General features: G+C 36.4%; 1 protein-coding gene across 1 annotated transcript in view; it reads right to left on the bottom strand.

The window, feature by feature from the left end:
* Positions 1-17,971, bottom strand: part of ADAM10 (ADAM metallopeptidase domain 10) — a 212,650-nt gene that overhangs the window by 29,244 nt on the left and 165,435 nt on the right. The window contains exons 10-11 of the mRNA XM_006894501.1: positions 8,812-8,975; positions 2,156-2,339 (exon numbers count right to left, since the gene is read on the bottom strand). Coding sequence (XP_006894563.1) covers positions 2,156-2,339; positions 8,812-8,975 — 348 coding nt within the window. The remainder of the gene's footprint in view (positions 1-2,155; positions 2,340-8,811; positions 8,976-17,971) is intronic.

The raw sequence follows: 17,971 nt of genomic DNA, 5'->3' as shown, positions 1-17,971 counted from the left end.
TATATAATATACACTTAATAACTGCTAACTTCTTAATGAAGAATGCTGGTGGCATAGTTCATTGTGTGTTGCCCTATGTTTTGCCCTGCTAATCAGAAGGTAGGTAGCTCCTTTGTTTCAAATTTAAGAGAGAAAGGTAGAAGACATGGGCAACCTCCTTCCTTTAAGATTTCTAACCTTGGTAACACAATGGAGAGTAGCTATGAGTCAGAATCATGTATTTTTTACTATCTTTGACTTGTGCTGGAAAAGTCTTGAACATACCATGGACCACAAAGAAATCAAATAGGTCTGTCTTGGAGAGGGTGAAACCTTGGAGGCTAAGATTTTGAAGTTCCATCTCACATATTTCAGGCATGTGGCCAGGAGAGATTGATCCTTGGAGAAGGACATCATGCTCAGAAGGGTGGAGGGAGAGTATAGGAGAGGAGACCCCAGAGAAGATGGTCTGATACAGTAACTAGGGAAATAGGGGTAGGTATGTCAGAATCAGTGAGACTGACTCAGGATAAGGCAGGCTTGAGAGCTGTTGTACTCAGGGTGACTATAAGTCATGGGCGATTTGGTGCACATGACAAAACAACAATTAAGAGATATCTTTTAATGCTGCCAATAGTGATGGCTATTTGCTAGAGATTAAGTCACAGTAAAATAAGCACTAAAAGAAATATAGTTGAATACATAAGGATTTAATTGAAATACCTGAAATGAACAACTCTGAATTTAAAAAATTCAGTTCATCATTGATACTTCCACTTTGTCTTCTTTACCCAACTGAAAATTATCTGGGTAATTAATTCATTTTGGGTTGAATGAATCAGCTACCTTTTATAATTCTATCTTATTATTAAAATATAAAGTATTAGTCATATTCATTATTTGCAAAATATGGCTTTTAAAAAGGTATATATGTCCCATCCACCGTAACAGCTAAAGTTAAAAAGTGGTACAAAATCTAAAGTCGGCAAGGAGGGAGCTCTGGTAACCTAGTGGCAAGAAGCTGTGCTACAATGCCAAAGCATGTGGTTCAAATTCACCAGATGCTCTGCTGGAGAAGGGGAGCAATCTCCTCCTGTGCCAGTAAGAGCCAATTTGACAGTATACAAGAAGGGAAAAAAAGGTGGTAAGGATATGGAATAAAGAGAGCTCTCAAACACTGTTGATGAAAGCACAATATGAAACAGCCACTTTGGTAAAATGTCTATTCATTTCTTATGAAATTAAACTTACAGCTACCCTCAATGAAATGATTTGATACAGTGGCTACAAAAATGGGCTGAAAAACAGCAGCAAGTCAAAGAACGGCGCCAAACCAGGTACTGTCCTATTCCGTTGTACATGGATTGCTATGAGTTACAAGTAACCTTACAGCACCTAAATTTGCCATACCCTGAGATCTAGCATTTCACCTAGTGAACATCTTAGTATTTTCCCATGAAAAATAAAAATATAGGTCCACAAACTTATACAAGAATTTAATCTGATTTTTTTCTTATATTTGTCCAAACCCAAAAGGTCCAGTTGTGCTTCAAAAGGACAGTAGATGAGGAAACTATAAAACTCATATAATGCAACACTACTCAACAATAAGAGAATACTGATGGATAAATGTAAAAATATTATGCTAAGGGAAAAGTTTCACACAAAAGAGTACATATTACATTATTCTATTTATATAAAGTTTTTAAAAAGGAAAAAACTACTTCATTGTGAAATAAGTCATAGTAATGGTTGCTTCTAGTGGTATACTGTAGGGAGAGACTGATTGGGAAGAGGAGTGAATGTTCATTCTACAGAAATGTTGACTCTCTGGCCAGGAATCTGGGTCACACAAGCAAATGCAACTGTCTAGGTACAATGAATGATACACATAAGAGATTTCACTTCTCTGAAAAACAAGACAAGAATCGCAAACCCTAGTTTTCTGAGATGTAGACTGAGACACCTAGGAATGAAGTATACTCATGTCTGAAACATTTTGTTTTTAAAAAAAAGTATAAGAAACAGAGGAATGTACAGATAAATAAGTGATAAAGCAAATACAGCAAAGTTTAACAATTGTAAAATCTTGGCAGGAGTGCTTGCTGATAAACTCCTTCAAGTTTTCCAAATGTTTTAAAGTGTTCATAATAGGATGCTGGGGAAATATACATACCAACAAAACAGTTGTTTCTCTTCTTCTCAAGAACTTGACTTATATTTCTAATACTACAGAGTGAGAATTTGTTGTTGTTAAGTTTATCCCCGGATGTTGCTCTTGCATACATGATGAAATTGCCATTTTCTTTTTGTCCTAAATTCTTAGATTCTCCTGGAGTACACTCTGTTCCAGAATCATGCTGTCAAACAGAAAACAGATATACATAGGAGGAAAAAAAATAAGGTGTTCAGGTCATTTGATTAAAGGTAATTTTCTCATCAGGAACAATGGAACACTCTCCTCTTCTTTTGAAAGAATCTTATAATTGTTTTAAATTGTGAGACTGAAAGCAATGTACACTTTTAGAGTCACTGTCATATCAAAGGAGGAAAATCTCTGAGGTCTAGTCATAACAAAAAGTGAGGGTCCAGTTTTTAGTAGGGACAACAATGGAGACAAAGTAATAATCTATTGAAAATAAGCTCACCTATTTTTAGAAGCAGTAACGGAAAATATAAACTACTCCGAAACTATGAAATAATCCTTAAAATATCCATGTTATGTTTAGTTTAAAGAGATGAGGAAACGAGATAGGCATAGCACTTAGTATGTACATGATAGGTAGCTAAAAAAGAGTTGATTTTTTTTACATAAGGAAGATACGAAAAATTGTTGAGTGGGGACAGAAACAATGATCTGTTTTGAAGTGAAAATTTAAGTCAAGAAGCAAAACTCAAATACTTGTTTGTAGAATAAAACAGGAAGCTGAGTTTGGTATGCAAGTATATGAGCAGAAGTAAGAGTATTTTTGTTTATTTTAGGTGGGATAACATTATTGACAGATACATTTTAAAACTGCAAAACTACAGCTCTATTAATTTTTTCAAGGAAAATACACTTATATGCCTAGCCTTGACATGAAGTTAACAGGATTCCAATAACTGTTTCTCTCAAGATTGATTGTGCTTGTCTGCAAAAATTTTTTTTTTAAAAAACCCACAATGCTCTTGAGATTTTAAGCTAGAACATCTAAGAAAAGGTTAAAAACAAAACAAATAAATAAATATACTGACTCCTAGGGGAATAACTGTATCTAAAAAAAATACTGTTTTGAGTAGAAAAAAAAAATCTACTTGAAGAGCGTTCCAGGAGAAAGACAAAAAATTCCCCAAGGGCACTCTACTTCATTCTAGTTCCCACCTGTATATACTGCTTTCATTATCTACTCCCCAGGTTAAAGCACTACCAAAAGCAAGACCTTTATATTGTCTTTATTTTCTCTCCTATCTCCTATCTTTGGCCTTCTCTTTCTTGAACCTAGATTTAGCATTTAACAATTCTATACAATCCTACAAAATTATCTTGGTTTCTGATCTCATTCTAAAGAATTCAATTTAGTTATTAATAATATATGACTAAATTATTCTCAGTATTCAAATTTTACAAAGAGGAAAAACAAACCCAATACTAACTCTTCATATGTCTATTTTACATTCCAGATTAGTTCACTACCTTTTAACTAAGCCAATATACATTAGTAAGTATACGGTATACACCAAGGATGTGTTAAAATACAATATGAAAATCTAAAGAAGAGTTAGACAAATGTCTCTACTACTTTAATATTCAGCTAAAAGAGATAGCAAAGTTTTTGAGACAGCAAATCTGACATATCTGCCTAGAGTCAACTCATAAATCAATTACAGATATTAGCACTAATAAGTATTACTTTACTGTTAGAGAAAGATCTAGTTTTCAATCATCATCAATGGCATGGAAGGGGAATAAGTTGTAAGCAAGCATGCCATCCTCAGATTAGGAAAACTAGCAAAATGAAAAAAATATTATAAACACAGTATATAAAGGTCATCTTGACTGCAACGCAAAAAAATGTTATGCGAATTTAGATCAAAAGTTTCACAAAGACACATTTTGGTTTCAAAAGAAAAAGAAACAAAAAATCTTTTGTAATTTTGCTAGAAAATTTACAAAAAAATAACTATTTCCTCATAATTCATCATTCACAAGAACTACTATTAGGACATTCTGACTTGTTTGCTTCCTACCTACTTATATCTTTAAGTAATCTAAAAAACCAATGATACTAAATCAATTCATACTTAATAACCCTGCAATGTGTTTGCAATATGTCCTTATGAGAGTTGACTGTCCATCCTTCTCCTGTAGAGCAGCTGGTGGATTCAATGCACTAACCTTTGAGTTAGGAGCACAACAGGAAACACACTACACTACTAGGGCTCTAATAACATTTATCTAGCTATTTTATATTTTAATAAAAAACATCTGTGCTAGACCATGTATAGTTTCTCCTTGGATTGGAGGATAGGATTTTAAAGCTCTGTCTCACACAGTTTTGGCATGTGGCCAAGAGGAATCAGTCCTTAAAGAAGGACATCATGCTCAAATGTGTGGAGGGACAGCGCAGGATACGAAGACCCCAGGTGAGATGATTTTGATCTTTATTACTATATGTAAAATAGCAATATCTTATTTTGTGCTTTGAAAGACACAAAAATCGGAGGGACTTCCCTCACTACTTCTTTTAGTTGGTATTAAAGAGTGAATCCACCAAAAACAGATGCTATAAATTCCAAGCCCTTATACATGAGGGGTGCTCTCATGAAGAAGTTATGTAACCCCAAGCAATTACAACCCACTAGTTTCCCCACAGGAAAGAGGCAGCAGCCTGTTTGAGTGAAGATTAAAACCCTGGACATCCTGTGGGGCAGTAGCAATATCAATGGTGGTAGTGATGCTGATAACTGCCATGGAGACAAGTATAACTCAGGGAAGCTCAAGGAGAGTAGATAAGAAGTGCATCATAGTTTTTAAGGCTGTGACTTTTTGGAAGCAGAATCATCCATACCACCTCTGGGGAGGTTCAAACAGCCAATCTTTACCTAAGAGGCAAATGGGTAAGCATTACCTTTTTGAGCTCCCAGCTTGAGGCAACAAACCAGCAACTTAGGCACACAAGCTAAAAAGCACCAAACAAGAACCTGGCGAATGCCATGGGATTACTATGGAACACCAGAGAGGCGGAGACAATGATTTTTCCCAAAGAGAAGACAGACAGTTTTGCCCTAGAACTGGAACTCCCAAAGGCATGTGGTTCAGGTCACCAGCCGCTCTGCTGGAGGAGGACTGGCAATCTCCTCCAGCGATTAACCTCTGAAAATCCAGAGCATCAGCTATGGATCAGTTCTGACCTGACAGTAAAAACAACAGCCAACTAAACTGTAAGAAAATACATTTCTGTTTATGAAAACTACTCATTGGGTATTATAGTAGTCTTAGAAACAAGACAACTGGACTCCCAAAAAGAGAGCTATTAGGTTAAACGGTAGAATATTAGTGCCAAACTGCCACATAAAAATACTCATTTATTTTATATATCAGTAAGTTGGAACTGACTCTATGGTAGTAGGTAATAAGCCAATCAATGTAATGGCTGTAAATGTGCTGAACACTTGTAAAAAGTTGAAATGGCAAAAATTATATGGTATATACAGTGGCAAGAAGCTGTGCTGCAATCCCAAAACACACAGTTTGAATCCGCCAGCTGCTCTATAAGAAAATGATGGGATATCTCCTCCCATGAGAATACTGCCTCTAAAAAACCACCGGAGGGTCAGTTATGCATCAGTTCTGACTCAACAGCACGTAATAACACATATATTTATGTTGTTGTTGTGTATCGTTGAGTTGTAATAGACCCATCGCTGACCTGGTGGGTTTTCAGAAGCAGTTAACTGCACAGGAGGAGACTGCCCAACCTTCTCCCACAGAGCAAATGCTGGATTTGAACCACATGTATTTGGGATGGCAGTGCAGTTTCTTACCACTGTATATATCATATAATTTTCACCATTTTGACTTTTCACAAAAAGTTTATATCTATTATTTCGTGCTTCAAATACACCAGATACTGGGCCAATTGGCAGCATCATAATAGATGGAAAAGAGATTGAGTTTGTTGACAATTACAGCTTGCTTGGTTCCACAATTAACACTCTTGACAACAGCTGTCAGTAAAACAAAAGACAAATTGCACTGGGAAAATCTGCTTGTCAGGGACCTCTCCAGGCTACTGAGAAAAAATGATGTCAGTCTAGAGGCTAAGCTGCACATGGTCTTTCCAATTACTTGCTATGCATCAGGGAACTGGATAATGACTAAGGATGACAAGAAGAACAATCAATGCCTCTGAGTTGTAGTTCTGAAGAACAGTCTTGAACATACCACAGACTACCAAGAAAACAAATAGGTCTATCTTAGAGAGGTAGAAACCAAGTTTCTCCTTGGGGGTTAAGATTTTGAAGCTCCGTCTCACATATTTCGAGCACGTAGTCAGGAGGGACCAGTCCTTGGAGAAGGACATTATGCTCAAATGGGTAGAAGGACAGTGCAGGAGCAGAAGACCCAGGATGAGATGGATTAACACTGTAACTGGGACAATGGGGATAGGTATTTCATAGTTAGTCAGACTTAAATAGGACAAGGCAGGCTTCAGAGCTGTTGTACATAGGGTTACTATGCATTACAGGTGGCACCTAACAACAACTTCAACAAATAAAAAGGAAGGGACATGTGAAGAAAATGTGGTACAATCTTAATTGTTGAATTAGATCTGCGGTAGGCCAACTATTGGCCACAGCCTGTTTGTATAGGGTTAAATTAATAATCTTCCATCCATATATCTGTCAATGTTTAATTCTTATACCACGATGAATGGTGTGTTTCTATGATGCTAGAAACTATGCTACAAGTATTTTAAATATAAGGTAAGTCACTCAAGGTGGTAAATGGATATCAGCAAAGTGTCCAGCCTAAGACAGACTAAAATCGGCTGGTTGGAGGATAGTACTGAATATCCATGGACTGTCAAAAGAACAAATAGATATGTCTTGGAGAAAGTGCAACCAGGTTGCTCCCTGGAGGCAAGGATGGTTTTGTCTCACATACTTTGGGCATGTTACTAGGAAAGGCTATTCCTTGGAGAAGGATATCATGCTTGGAAACGTGAGGGGATAGCAAAAGAGAGGAAGACTCTTAATCAAGTGGATTGATACAGTGACTAAAACAATGGGTTTGAGTGTGTCAGAGATTGTGAGGTTGGCACAGGATACAACAGGGTTCAGAGCTATTATTCATAGGGTCACTGTGAGTCATACTCGACTCGATGGCACCTATGCCTAGCAATTAGCCAATAAAATCCTATGGGTCACAACTATATATTCTCTGACTTAGTTTGGGGCATACCTTCCGAAGATCTCATTCTCTGGCAGAAAATACCAAGTTTCGTGAAACAGAGAGCCAGTGATGAAACTGAACATGAGTGATTTGTGAGGATAATGTAAAGTCAGGTTAAGTTAAACATAGGTCACAATAACTTGGGAGTCAATCCAACAGCAGTCATCCATCTAACCTAAGAACCACTTGTAAGTTTAAAAGATTATAAAGACAAAAGAGAAGAATATGCATCAGAGATAAAATGATGTCCCAAGCACAATTAATAACAAACAGTGCATCTAAATTCCAAAATCAATCTCCATAATAGTCTATGTGTTTCCTACTGCCAAAGGGGCCCTTTAGAGTAGTGAGAGAAGATCTTCACCCTGAAACCCACAGTGTTCCTTTTCAGCAGGAAGTAGCTAAGAGAATACGCCATCCCCTTTTCCTTATGAATCAGGGTGAAGTCTCTCTCAGGGAGGAGTGATAGGGAATGGCAAAGGACACACTGAGAAAGGAGATTAATCAGAACTGGCTTTGACAAGCACTGTGGCAATTAGACAATTAAAACAGACATTCGGGGGGGGGGGAAAAACGAACTGGGAAGGAGGGTAGAGAAAACAGTGCAACAATGAATGAATGAATGAGAACCCCAAGTCTCTGTAAATGTTCATTAAAACTAATAAAATTTAATAATAATTTTTAAAAAAATGATGTCCCAAAGTCAACTAACAGCTAATAAGCCCCTCGCAGGAAAGCTCTGCCCTGATTTACATGATGGGCAATCAGTGAGAGTTCATTGTTCAAGTAGAATTCTCTTTACTTGTATTTTAGAAAATTTTCAAAGTATTTCAAAATTTCAACTCATTCCACATAAGAAAAATAATCACATTTAAGTACAAGAATACTTAAACAGAAACAACAAAAAGAAGGGCACACTTTTGCTAAAAACTCAAAATGTACTTTACACAATAAAAACTCAAACACAAACCCATTGATATCTGGTCAGAACAGTCTTGCATCTGACCCTCTGTGGGTTTTCTGAAGCAAATGGGCTGCTGGTAGATTTGAACCAGCTGCTTTTAGGTTAGCAGAACAACTCCCCATGGACTATGCAATCAGAGCTCTCATTTCACTGCAAGTAACTGAATGAATTTATTATGTATCTGAAATTGCCCTAATGCCAAGAGATAACAGAAATGAGTAAGACAAAATTTCTTGCCTTCATAGAATTCTAGTGAAACTGGTATTGTTACTTTCCTTATTTTTAATCACAAATATTCTACTTTCCTTCCTTTAACTGTGGTCAAATACACTAGTCTTCTGGAACAGAAAAATAAAACATTCTTACGTACCATCGTTCTAAACATAAAAGCTAAAGAGTTTACCTTTTAAAAAAAAAATCTAGTAATACTTACTGGAGATCCAAAGTTATGTCCAACTTCATGGGCAAAAGTAATATGAGACACTTTAGGAGGTACATGAGATCCATAGTTCTGAACAGTAATTATTCCAGTGTTCAAAGACTTCTTCTTACCATCTGAATAGAGTTTACTTTTTTCACATATTCCTCCAGAGCTTCCTAATTCAGAGAGAAGGAGGAGGGAAAAAGTAATGGCTAAATTAGCATCTATTTCCACCATCTTCCAATAGTTATCAAATATATGCACTAACAGTAAAATATAAATTCTAAAAATATTAACACTACTGTTGAACACAGAGTAGTTCAGAGTGGGAAGAGACTTGATGTTATTTATCAATAACAACATAAAAATTCTTGAGGCTAAAATAGACACCACTCGTGCAAACCACTAGTCCATCAATTTGCAGTACTGTGATGGTTTTTGCATTTTTGTGAAGCTGTATTTCAAATATCAGAAGGGTTACCTAGACTGGATAAATTTCTGGAGAGCATGCTGGCCTAGTGGTAAGAAATGGCGCTGCAATCCCAAAGCGTGCAGTTCTAATGGGAGAAAGATGGGTAATCTCCTCTCATGTGACTTACTGTCACTGAAAATCCACTAGAGGGTCAGCTGTGAGTTGTTTACACCTGACAGTATACAACAACAACATATATATGTGTATATATAGAGAGAGAAAATATAGTCACTAATGGTAATTGAAGCCTGGAAGCAGGAGCAGCATCCACTTCCAAAATGGCTTGCCTCCAGAAACTCTATGTACGAACAGTGCTCAGGCCTTTTGTTCATAAGGTCGCTATGAGTTGTCTAGGATTCGACGGCACCTAACAACAACAACAATGGTAACTGAAATTAGTAAAGCTTCCAGACTAAGATAGACTAGAAAAAGAGGACCAGTCACCCACTTTTGAAATAAGAGGCCCTTGAAAACCCTATAAACAGCAGCAGAACATTGTCCAATTATAGCATCAAAAGTAGACCCTCAGGTTGGAAGATACTCAAATTGCCTGAAAAGGTGGAAGGTCAGCAGAAGAAAGGCTCTCCATAAAATGGACTGGCACAGTGCAACAATGGGTTGGGGCATGATGGAGACTGTGAAGTGTCTCCGATCTATCATTTCTGGGGTCATGAGTCAGAGTTGACTGGACAGCACCTAACAACACAGAAGGTTATACAATATGGCTTTTTTTTTTTACACTATGGCTTCTTTTCTAGCCACTGGCTCTAACTTTCACCACATGGCTGGCAAGCACTACACAAGTGTGAGGTGTCAGTGGCCTACCAAGGGGAGTAGAGAATTTTGCTAATAATATAAATAGCACCTTTTAGATGGGAACGTGCAAATAAGGTATCTAAACCACTCACAAAGAAACTGGTCAGTTTTGCTTAAATTTAGCAAGTTCAGAGGCAGAAAACAAGACTGTCGTTACTACAAAGAAAGAGCAGTGTGTTCTTTCAGCAGAGATTACTGCGTAAGTTAGAGCAAGACCAGGACGTACGGATCACAGAAGCAGAGCAGCAGAGAATCAGACTACTGTGACATAGAGTTGAACTAGATCTCCCCTCCCATGGAGCCAAACACCTCAGTATAATTTACTGGTGGTGAAGGGGCACAGCTACATAGAATTAGCAGAACTAAAAGAGTTTTGTAACACTTTGAAGAGGCAGAGGCCACAAAGAGGCCTGCCAGAGAACACAGCTGAAAAAGAAGCCTCCTAAATGCTGGGTACACTTATTCCAAGATAGATCTGTTTCTTCTTTTGGCAATATATGATGTATTTACTATATTTCCCCAACATCACAATTCAAAGGCATCAGCTTTTTTGTGGTCTCCTTTATTCACTGCCCAAGTTTCGTATGCATATGAAGCAACTAAAAAACATCACGGCTTGGCTCAGGTATACTTTACTCTTTAAACCAAGAGCCCTGCTCTTTAGCACTTTTATAGGGGTCACTGGAAAAGAGTTGAGCAGTACGTAATCTGATCTCTTGACTGTTTATTTAGGTGTGTTAACACCGATACAAGTAAAATGGAATCTTTGACAACCTCAATCCTTTCATCATTTATCTCAATGCTACCTGGTGAACCAGTCCTGAAGATTTTTGTTCTACTGATGTTAAGGTATAATTACATTGAAGGCTATCATCTTTGATCATCCCCTGTAAACTCTTCATTTTCAGCAAGCAAAGTTGTATCATCTTTATATTCTAAGTTGTCAGAAATCTTCCTCTAAACCAGAGGCCACATTCTTTTTTATATAGTCCACTTTTTCAGATTTTTTGTTCAACACACAAACTGAAGAGTTATGATGAAAAGATAGAGCCCTGACACACACACTTCCTAGTTTTAAATCATGCATCATTAATTCGGTGTGAATGCTTCTTGGTCTGGGTACAGATTGTACAGGAGTTCTATAAGTGTTCTCTAAGTTCTTTAGCATTCTCATTCTTCTCAATGCTACGCATAATTTGTTATGATCTATTTGGTCAAATGACTCCGAATAAATAAAACACAAGTAAATATCTTTGTAGGCCTCTCTGCTTTCAGCTAAGATTGATTTTACTTCAGCCATGTTACTACTCATTCCATGGCCTTTTCTGAATTTGGTTTGAATTTCTGAATTTTTAAATTCCCTGTATGTAGCAGCTGTTTTTCACTAATCTTCAGTAAAATTTTACTTGTGTGTGATATTAATGTTATTGTATTGCTTCAAAATTTCCACATTCTGTTGGATGACCTTGTTATCAATAAGCTTCATATCTGGTATATCTGTAAAACATTAAATCTGCAGAAGTTGCTCGATAGATACATTTATAACAACAACAAAAAAAAGAGTAGATGCTAAGACTATTTATGTATTCAACCAAAAACGTATGACTTCGTTTTTAAAAGGTTTGGATAAATTTATCCAACAAGATTAGATTATTTATCTAAACAATGTGCTAGTAGAGAAACTATTCAGTGGTGTGAATTACATCTTAACTATATCATTTTAAAATTACAAATATACATATTCCGTAACCTTTGGCCAAAACAAAAGGAGAGTTATTTAGCATATTCATTGAAGACCAGTAAGAACTGAATTTTGAACATTAAAAAGATCAAGTCACTGAATTTTTAACAGCAGCAACCTCTACTAATTTAGAATTTGGTTGAAGTCATATGTAGATTTTGCCAAGAAAAGAACTGAGACCCTTTATAGTATTTGAAATTTACTACATTTCCCCCCCACAAACTTAAAAGAAAAGAAAGAGCAAATAATATATGAATATTTAATGGAGTTTCTTAAGTTGGTTGACCTCTGAAGATAAATCTCTGTAAGAACTCTAACAGTACCATTCTTAGAAACTAGAAAAGATCTGCATAGGTATACCATATGTAATAAATCAACATTCTTGGTAACAGCAGCCAGGAAATCAGGAGAGGAATTGCACTGGGAAAGTCAACTGTGAAGGACTGCCCAAGAAAAATGAAGAGCAATGACGTCAGGCTGGAGACTAAGGTGCACCTGATCCAGGCTATTATAGTCTTCCACCTACATGCTATGCATCGGAGAGTTGGACAGTGAATAGGGATGATAGAAACAGAATTGATGCCTTTGAGCTGTGGTGCTGGAGAAGAGTGCTGAATACACCATGGACTGCTAGAAGAACAAACGGGTTTGTCTTGGAGAGGGTGAAGCCGGAGTGCTCCTTGGAGTCCAGGATTCTGAAGCTTTGTCTGACATACTTTGGGCATGTTTCAAGGATGAACTAACTGGTCCTTGGAGAGGGACATAATGTTTGGTAGAGTAGAGGGAGAGCAAAAGAGAGGAAGACCCTTGATGAGATGGATAGATTCTGTGATTAGAGTGGTGGGAATGAGTGTGTTTGAGACGGTAAGGTTGGCACAGGATAGAGCGGCATTTAGGGCTCTTGTACACAGGGTCGCTAAGAGTCGCAAGCGACTCGATGGCACATAACACCAACAACAACAACATATGATAGTTTTAAATAAACACTAAATTATTAACTTGTTTTAAAGCTGTTTTGGTGGCATACCCATAGCATATTGTGATAATAACTAAATATATCATTTTAGCAAAGATTTTCATAAGCAAATTCATCTAGCTAATGTTGTACTGGTAAACTTCATCTAAACTTCAAAGTCTAAAGTACAAATATTTAAGAGTTTAAAAAAAGATGTGAAGAGGCTTATTTTTTTATTCTGATAATAAATAAATTTCAGTACCTAATTTATGCCATCATAGAAACTTTGAGTATACAATTCTGAAAGTCTTTTTAATGTCTATCTTTTTACTTTAACAACTGCTTTTCGTTTTCATAATTACTGTATATATGAAAGTTTAATATTTGTTATCTACTAGCATATATTAGAGTATCTCAATTATACAGGAAACAATAAAATGCTATAGAAGATATGGCTTATTTTCAAAACACAATGGAACTGGTTTTGATATACCAGAAACTTAGCTACTGAGAGTATAATATATGTACACAGATTTATATAATTTGATACTCAAGTATCATAAACGTAATATTTTACTATACACACTCATCACTGAAAATGTAACTTGTGGATCTCAATGAGAAGGGTAAAATGTTTTTCTATGTTAATCTAAAGACAATGGACAGATGAATGACCTAACATCAACAAAGAAGCTGACTGACATTTTTCCATCTACAGTTAGTCTGAGAAGCCAAATCAATCCTATGTCAGGTATCAATCGTAAAATAGATGCCAATCCTCCCAAATATAATTTTTATATTATATGGAGATGATCTGTCTAAACTATAAAGATGAGTTCCTGATCTCTAGACTTATTAGAAGAGCTGACTAAACTAAGACTATGTCCATTAACTAATAATCAATATATGAGAAGAATGTGCCTCAATAAAGCACAGAAATAGCTTTCCAAAGATGTGTCAGAGAGTTCAGCAAATAAAAGAAGACAAAGATATTGTCTAATTTAAAGAATTTACTTTGTTAAGAAGCCAATATCTCAGTCTCTAACTCCATTAAGAGGTTTCCTGTTTAACACTAAACTGTGCATATTTTAAAAACTTTATAAAGTATCTTCCCAGTTTCCTATTTAAGGCTACCTTTGGTTTGGAGAGCAGATTCTTATTTATTAGTTAATTTCTAGACTTTTGAATTCTTTATAAAAGGTTGTGAGGTGGGGGGGGGTTTCTTTCCCCTTTTAAGTACTCTACAATTTTAAATGGGAACTTCCAAGTCAGACCAGTACACTGGGTGTTTGTACATGGTATGTGCAAAAGAAGTAGCTGCAACATGAGGGTGGCCAAGTCTGACTTCTACCCATTTCATAAAGGGGAGCTTTCCCCATCAATAATGCCCACAGTACCAAAATAGATATAAGGTCAGATATGTCACCCTTACATGCTCCTACACATAATTTCAACAGTCAATGGGTATAACTGTTGCTGACTCACAAACTTTTACTCAGAGTTGTGGGGTTCTTGAGGAAAGAGGCTGGGGAATAGGGGAGGCAAAGAATATGTCACAATGCAAGTCCAGGTTTAGTTCAGTGGTCCCAAGACAGATTAACACATCACAATTCCCCAATTAGTCAAAGTCCAGGTTCAGTTCAGCAGTACAATGCAAAAAGTCTCTAATTCTAAAACAATTATGAGGTATCATCTCACCCCAGTCAGAATAGCAAAATTTAACAGAACAGCAAGCAGCAAATTCTGGCAAGGTTGTGGAGAAACTGGAACCCTTAGTCACTGTGGGTGGAAGTGTAAAATGGTGCAACCACTGTGGAAGGCAGTATGGCACTTTCTCAAAAAGTTGCAAAGAGAGATAGCATTTGACCCGGCAATTCCACTTCTGGGAACATACCCCAAAGAGACCATGACTGACATCCAAGCAGATATATGCACACCCATGTTTATTGAAGCTTTGTTCACAATAGCAAGGAGTTGAACCCAAGTGCCCATCAACAAACAAATAGATAAGAGAAGCTGTGGCATGTTCACACAATGGAACAGTACACTGCATTGAAAAATAAGGAACTCATGCAGTGTTATTCAAAATGGGTGACCCTGGAGGACATTATACTGAGTGAGTATCTCAGTCACAAAAAGACAAATACATCATGGTGCCACAGTTGTAAAACAGGACTGACCTCAGGGTTAGGGGGGAGACTGAGAAAGATAGGGTCAATAACATATATTGCATTGAAAGAGATGAGGGAGAAAACTGTTTAAAAGGGATATGTTATTAGGTATTTTTGTCATGACAGGAGTCCAGAGCAAAGGCTGCACAGTGGAGTGGACTTGGGGGGGAGGGAGTGTAAAACAATGAAAGAATTTTTCTTTTACTTTTCCAAGAGGGTAGTGTACTAGGAGGGAGGGTTGGGAGGGGAGAAAAGTGCAACAATAAATGAATGGAAATACAAAGTCTCTGTAAATTTCCATTGAAATTAATAACAAATTTAAATTTTAAAAAAGGATAAATTTAAAAAAAAGAGAAAAAAAGTGTCTAGTTCCCTCAATTATCCAGCAAACTCTATCTCAGAGCAGTTACAAATCAGCTTTTCCTTTAATCATCCAGCTAAAAAAAACCTTTAACTTTTGGCTCCATCTCTAGGGTTCCTTACCATGCTCTCTGAACCATTCTCTCCAGAGCCTCTCCACTACCATCCATTGCCATTTTCATATTCTCTAATATAGGTTCTACAGCTGATGATGGTTTGCAAGACCAAGTGTTCACAAGTAAAGTAGCCGGACACCATGACCCTACAAGGAGGCTAATACTGACACACCAGCATGACAACTAAATGTGATATTAACGAACTCAAGGCATCATCCTGATAGAAGATGATATAAAGCACGAACAGATTTTTTTACCAATAGTGTTTTAAAAAACTTAAAGACGGAGAGGAGTGAACGGGGGCTGGGGGTGGGGTGGAAGGGGAGAAAAGTGCAACAATGAATGAATGGAATTCCGAAATCTCTGTAGATGTTCACTGAAATTTAAAAAATAAATAAATAAATAAAAATAATTTTTAAAAATTTAACCAAAAAAACCCAAAAAACTTAAAGACGAAGAAGCTTACTATTTAAATGCTTCCACCCTCATTGCTTTTCCCAGCACCAACTCAATCCGCAAATAGTACTACAGTTAAAAATCAATTTTGTACAAATAAATGTAGTCACAAGATCACACGGTAATTCTTTCCACCACATTTGAGTGTTAAATATTTGCAGATTAAATCAAATAATCCAAGAGAATGAACAATCATTAATTAGGTTCAGTAAAAATTAAAGAAGAAAGAGTAGCAAATCACAAGCCAAATAAATTAGCTATGAAATATTACTTTAAGAAAACAAGATAATAGCAAGTATTATTAAGACCTACAATCAGAAACATAGTATCTCTGGTTAGATTTAATCCCAGGTATTTAATCTTGTGATTAGCAATTGTGAAGGGTATTGTTTTTCTAAGCTCCAGTTCTGTTTTCTCTTTGTCACTGTAAAGAAATCCAATTGATTTTTGTATGTTGATCTTGTATCCTGCCACTTTGCTGAATTGGTCAACTATGTCCAGTAGTTTACTTCTGAGTTGATAGGGTTTTCTAAATATACTACCATAATCTGCATATAGGGTTAATTTCACCTCCTCTTTGCCAATTTGGATACTCTTATTTCCTTGTCTTATTGTATTGCTACTGCTAAGACTTCTAATACAGTATTGAATAGGAGAGGTGATAGTGGGCATCCTTGCCTAGATCCTATTCTCAAAGGGAATGAGAAAAACTGGATAAATTATGCATACTGCACTGAAATAGATGAGGGAGAGAACAGTTTAAAAGCAATATATGATTGGGTATTATGGTTATGACAAGAGTCCAGAATGAAGGTTGCGTAGTGGAGTGTACTTGGCGCAGGGTGGGAAAGAATTTTTCTTATACTTTTCAAAGAGAAGAGCGAACTGGGGGGGGATGGTGGGCAAGGAGAAAAATGCAATAAGGAATGAATGGAAATGCAAAATCTCTGTAAACGTTCATTAAAATTAATAAAATTTTAAAAGAAGAAACACAATATTTCAAAGACAAAAGAGAGGGGGAAAAAGATAAGGGGTTAAGAACAAGGGAAAGAGTATGAGATTTATTTAGAAAAAGAAGGTGTTCATTTACTTCCCTGACCTTTAGTTATTATAATAAACTCACGATACTACACTGACAGAGACCTTAGGGGCCTATTTTAGCACTTCAATTTGCATGTAAGAAAACTGGAACAAAATTATTTACCTAAATTTGCAGAGGCAGGACAAGCACAAAGCCTCCTACTTCAAAGAATATAGCTCTTCCTATTATGCCAGGACAATTACCAAAAATGATGTCTAAAAATTATAGTACTATTTTCTAACTTGTCCCTTAACAACACCAAGAATGTATTCCAACAACAGAAAACTTCTACTAAGAAGCAGGCAATATTAGAAAACATTTTAAAGAGAGAAAATGTGTATTATGTAAGATAGTACATAGTAACTTCTAAATGCTAAAAATCCTGGTTCAAAAAAGCTCTGGCTTTCTTTTTTAAAAATTTTTAATTAATTACTTTATTATTATTATTATTCATAAATTTCCTTAAAATTAATAGTAATAAATTTACAGAGACTTTGTATTTCCATTCACTGATTGCTGGACTTTTCTCCCTGCCTACTGCTCCCCCCAAGCTCTGGATTTCTGTACCATCTCTAGCTGTTGGACGCGGGCTTAGTCACTGGCTTTCTGAACTCATTTCCACATCAGAAGAGTGGTATAATAATACCTACCTGATACAAATATAGGGGGAAAAATGAGGGACATTAAACAGACAAAATTCCTAGTAAAAAACAAACTTAAAGATACTTAATTTTCAACTTTTTAAGGTAGTTTCAAACTGCTTTACATAGTGGTGGCACCATTTCACAACCTGATCAGCAAGTACAAGAGTTCCAATCTCTTGAAGCCCTTGTTAGCACGTGTTTTCACTGTCCCATTGAATTTTACCATTGTTAATGACTGAAGTGAGAAGATATTTCATTGTTTTGATTTGCATCTCTCTCTGACAGCTAATGTATTTCTTCGCATGTGTGTGCCATCTGAATGCCTTCTTTAGTGAAATGTTATTTCATGTCCCTTGTCAA

The sequence above is a fragment of the Elephantulus edwardii genome, unplaced genomic scaffold (assembly GCF_000299155.1).
Source record: "Elephantulus edwardii isolate Elephantulus edwardi_28Jun2011 unplaced genomic scaffold, EleEdw1.0 scaffold00145, whole genome shotgun sequence".
Lineage (NCBI taxonomy): Eukaryota > Metazoa > Chordata > Mammalia > Macroscelidea > Macroscelididae > Elephantulus > Elephantulus edwardii.
This window is presented reverse-complemented; position numbering and strand designations above follow the sequence as displayed.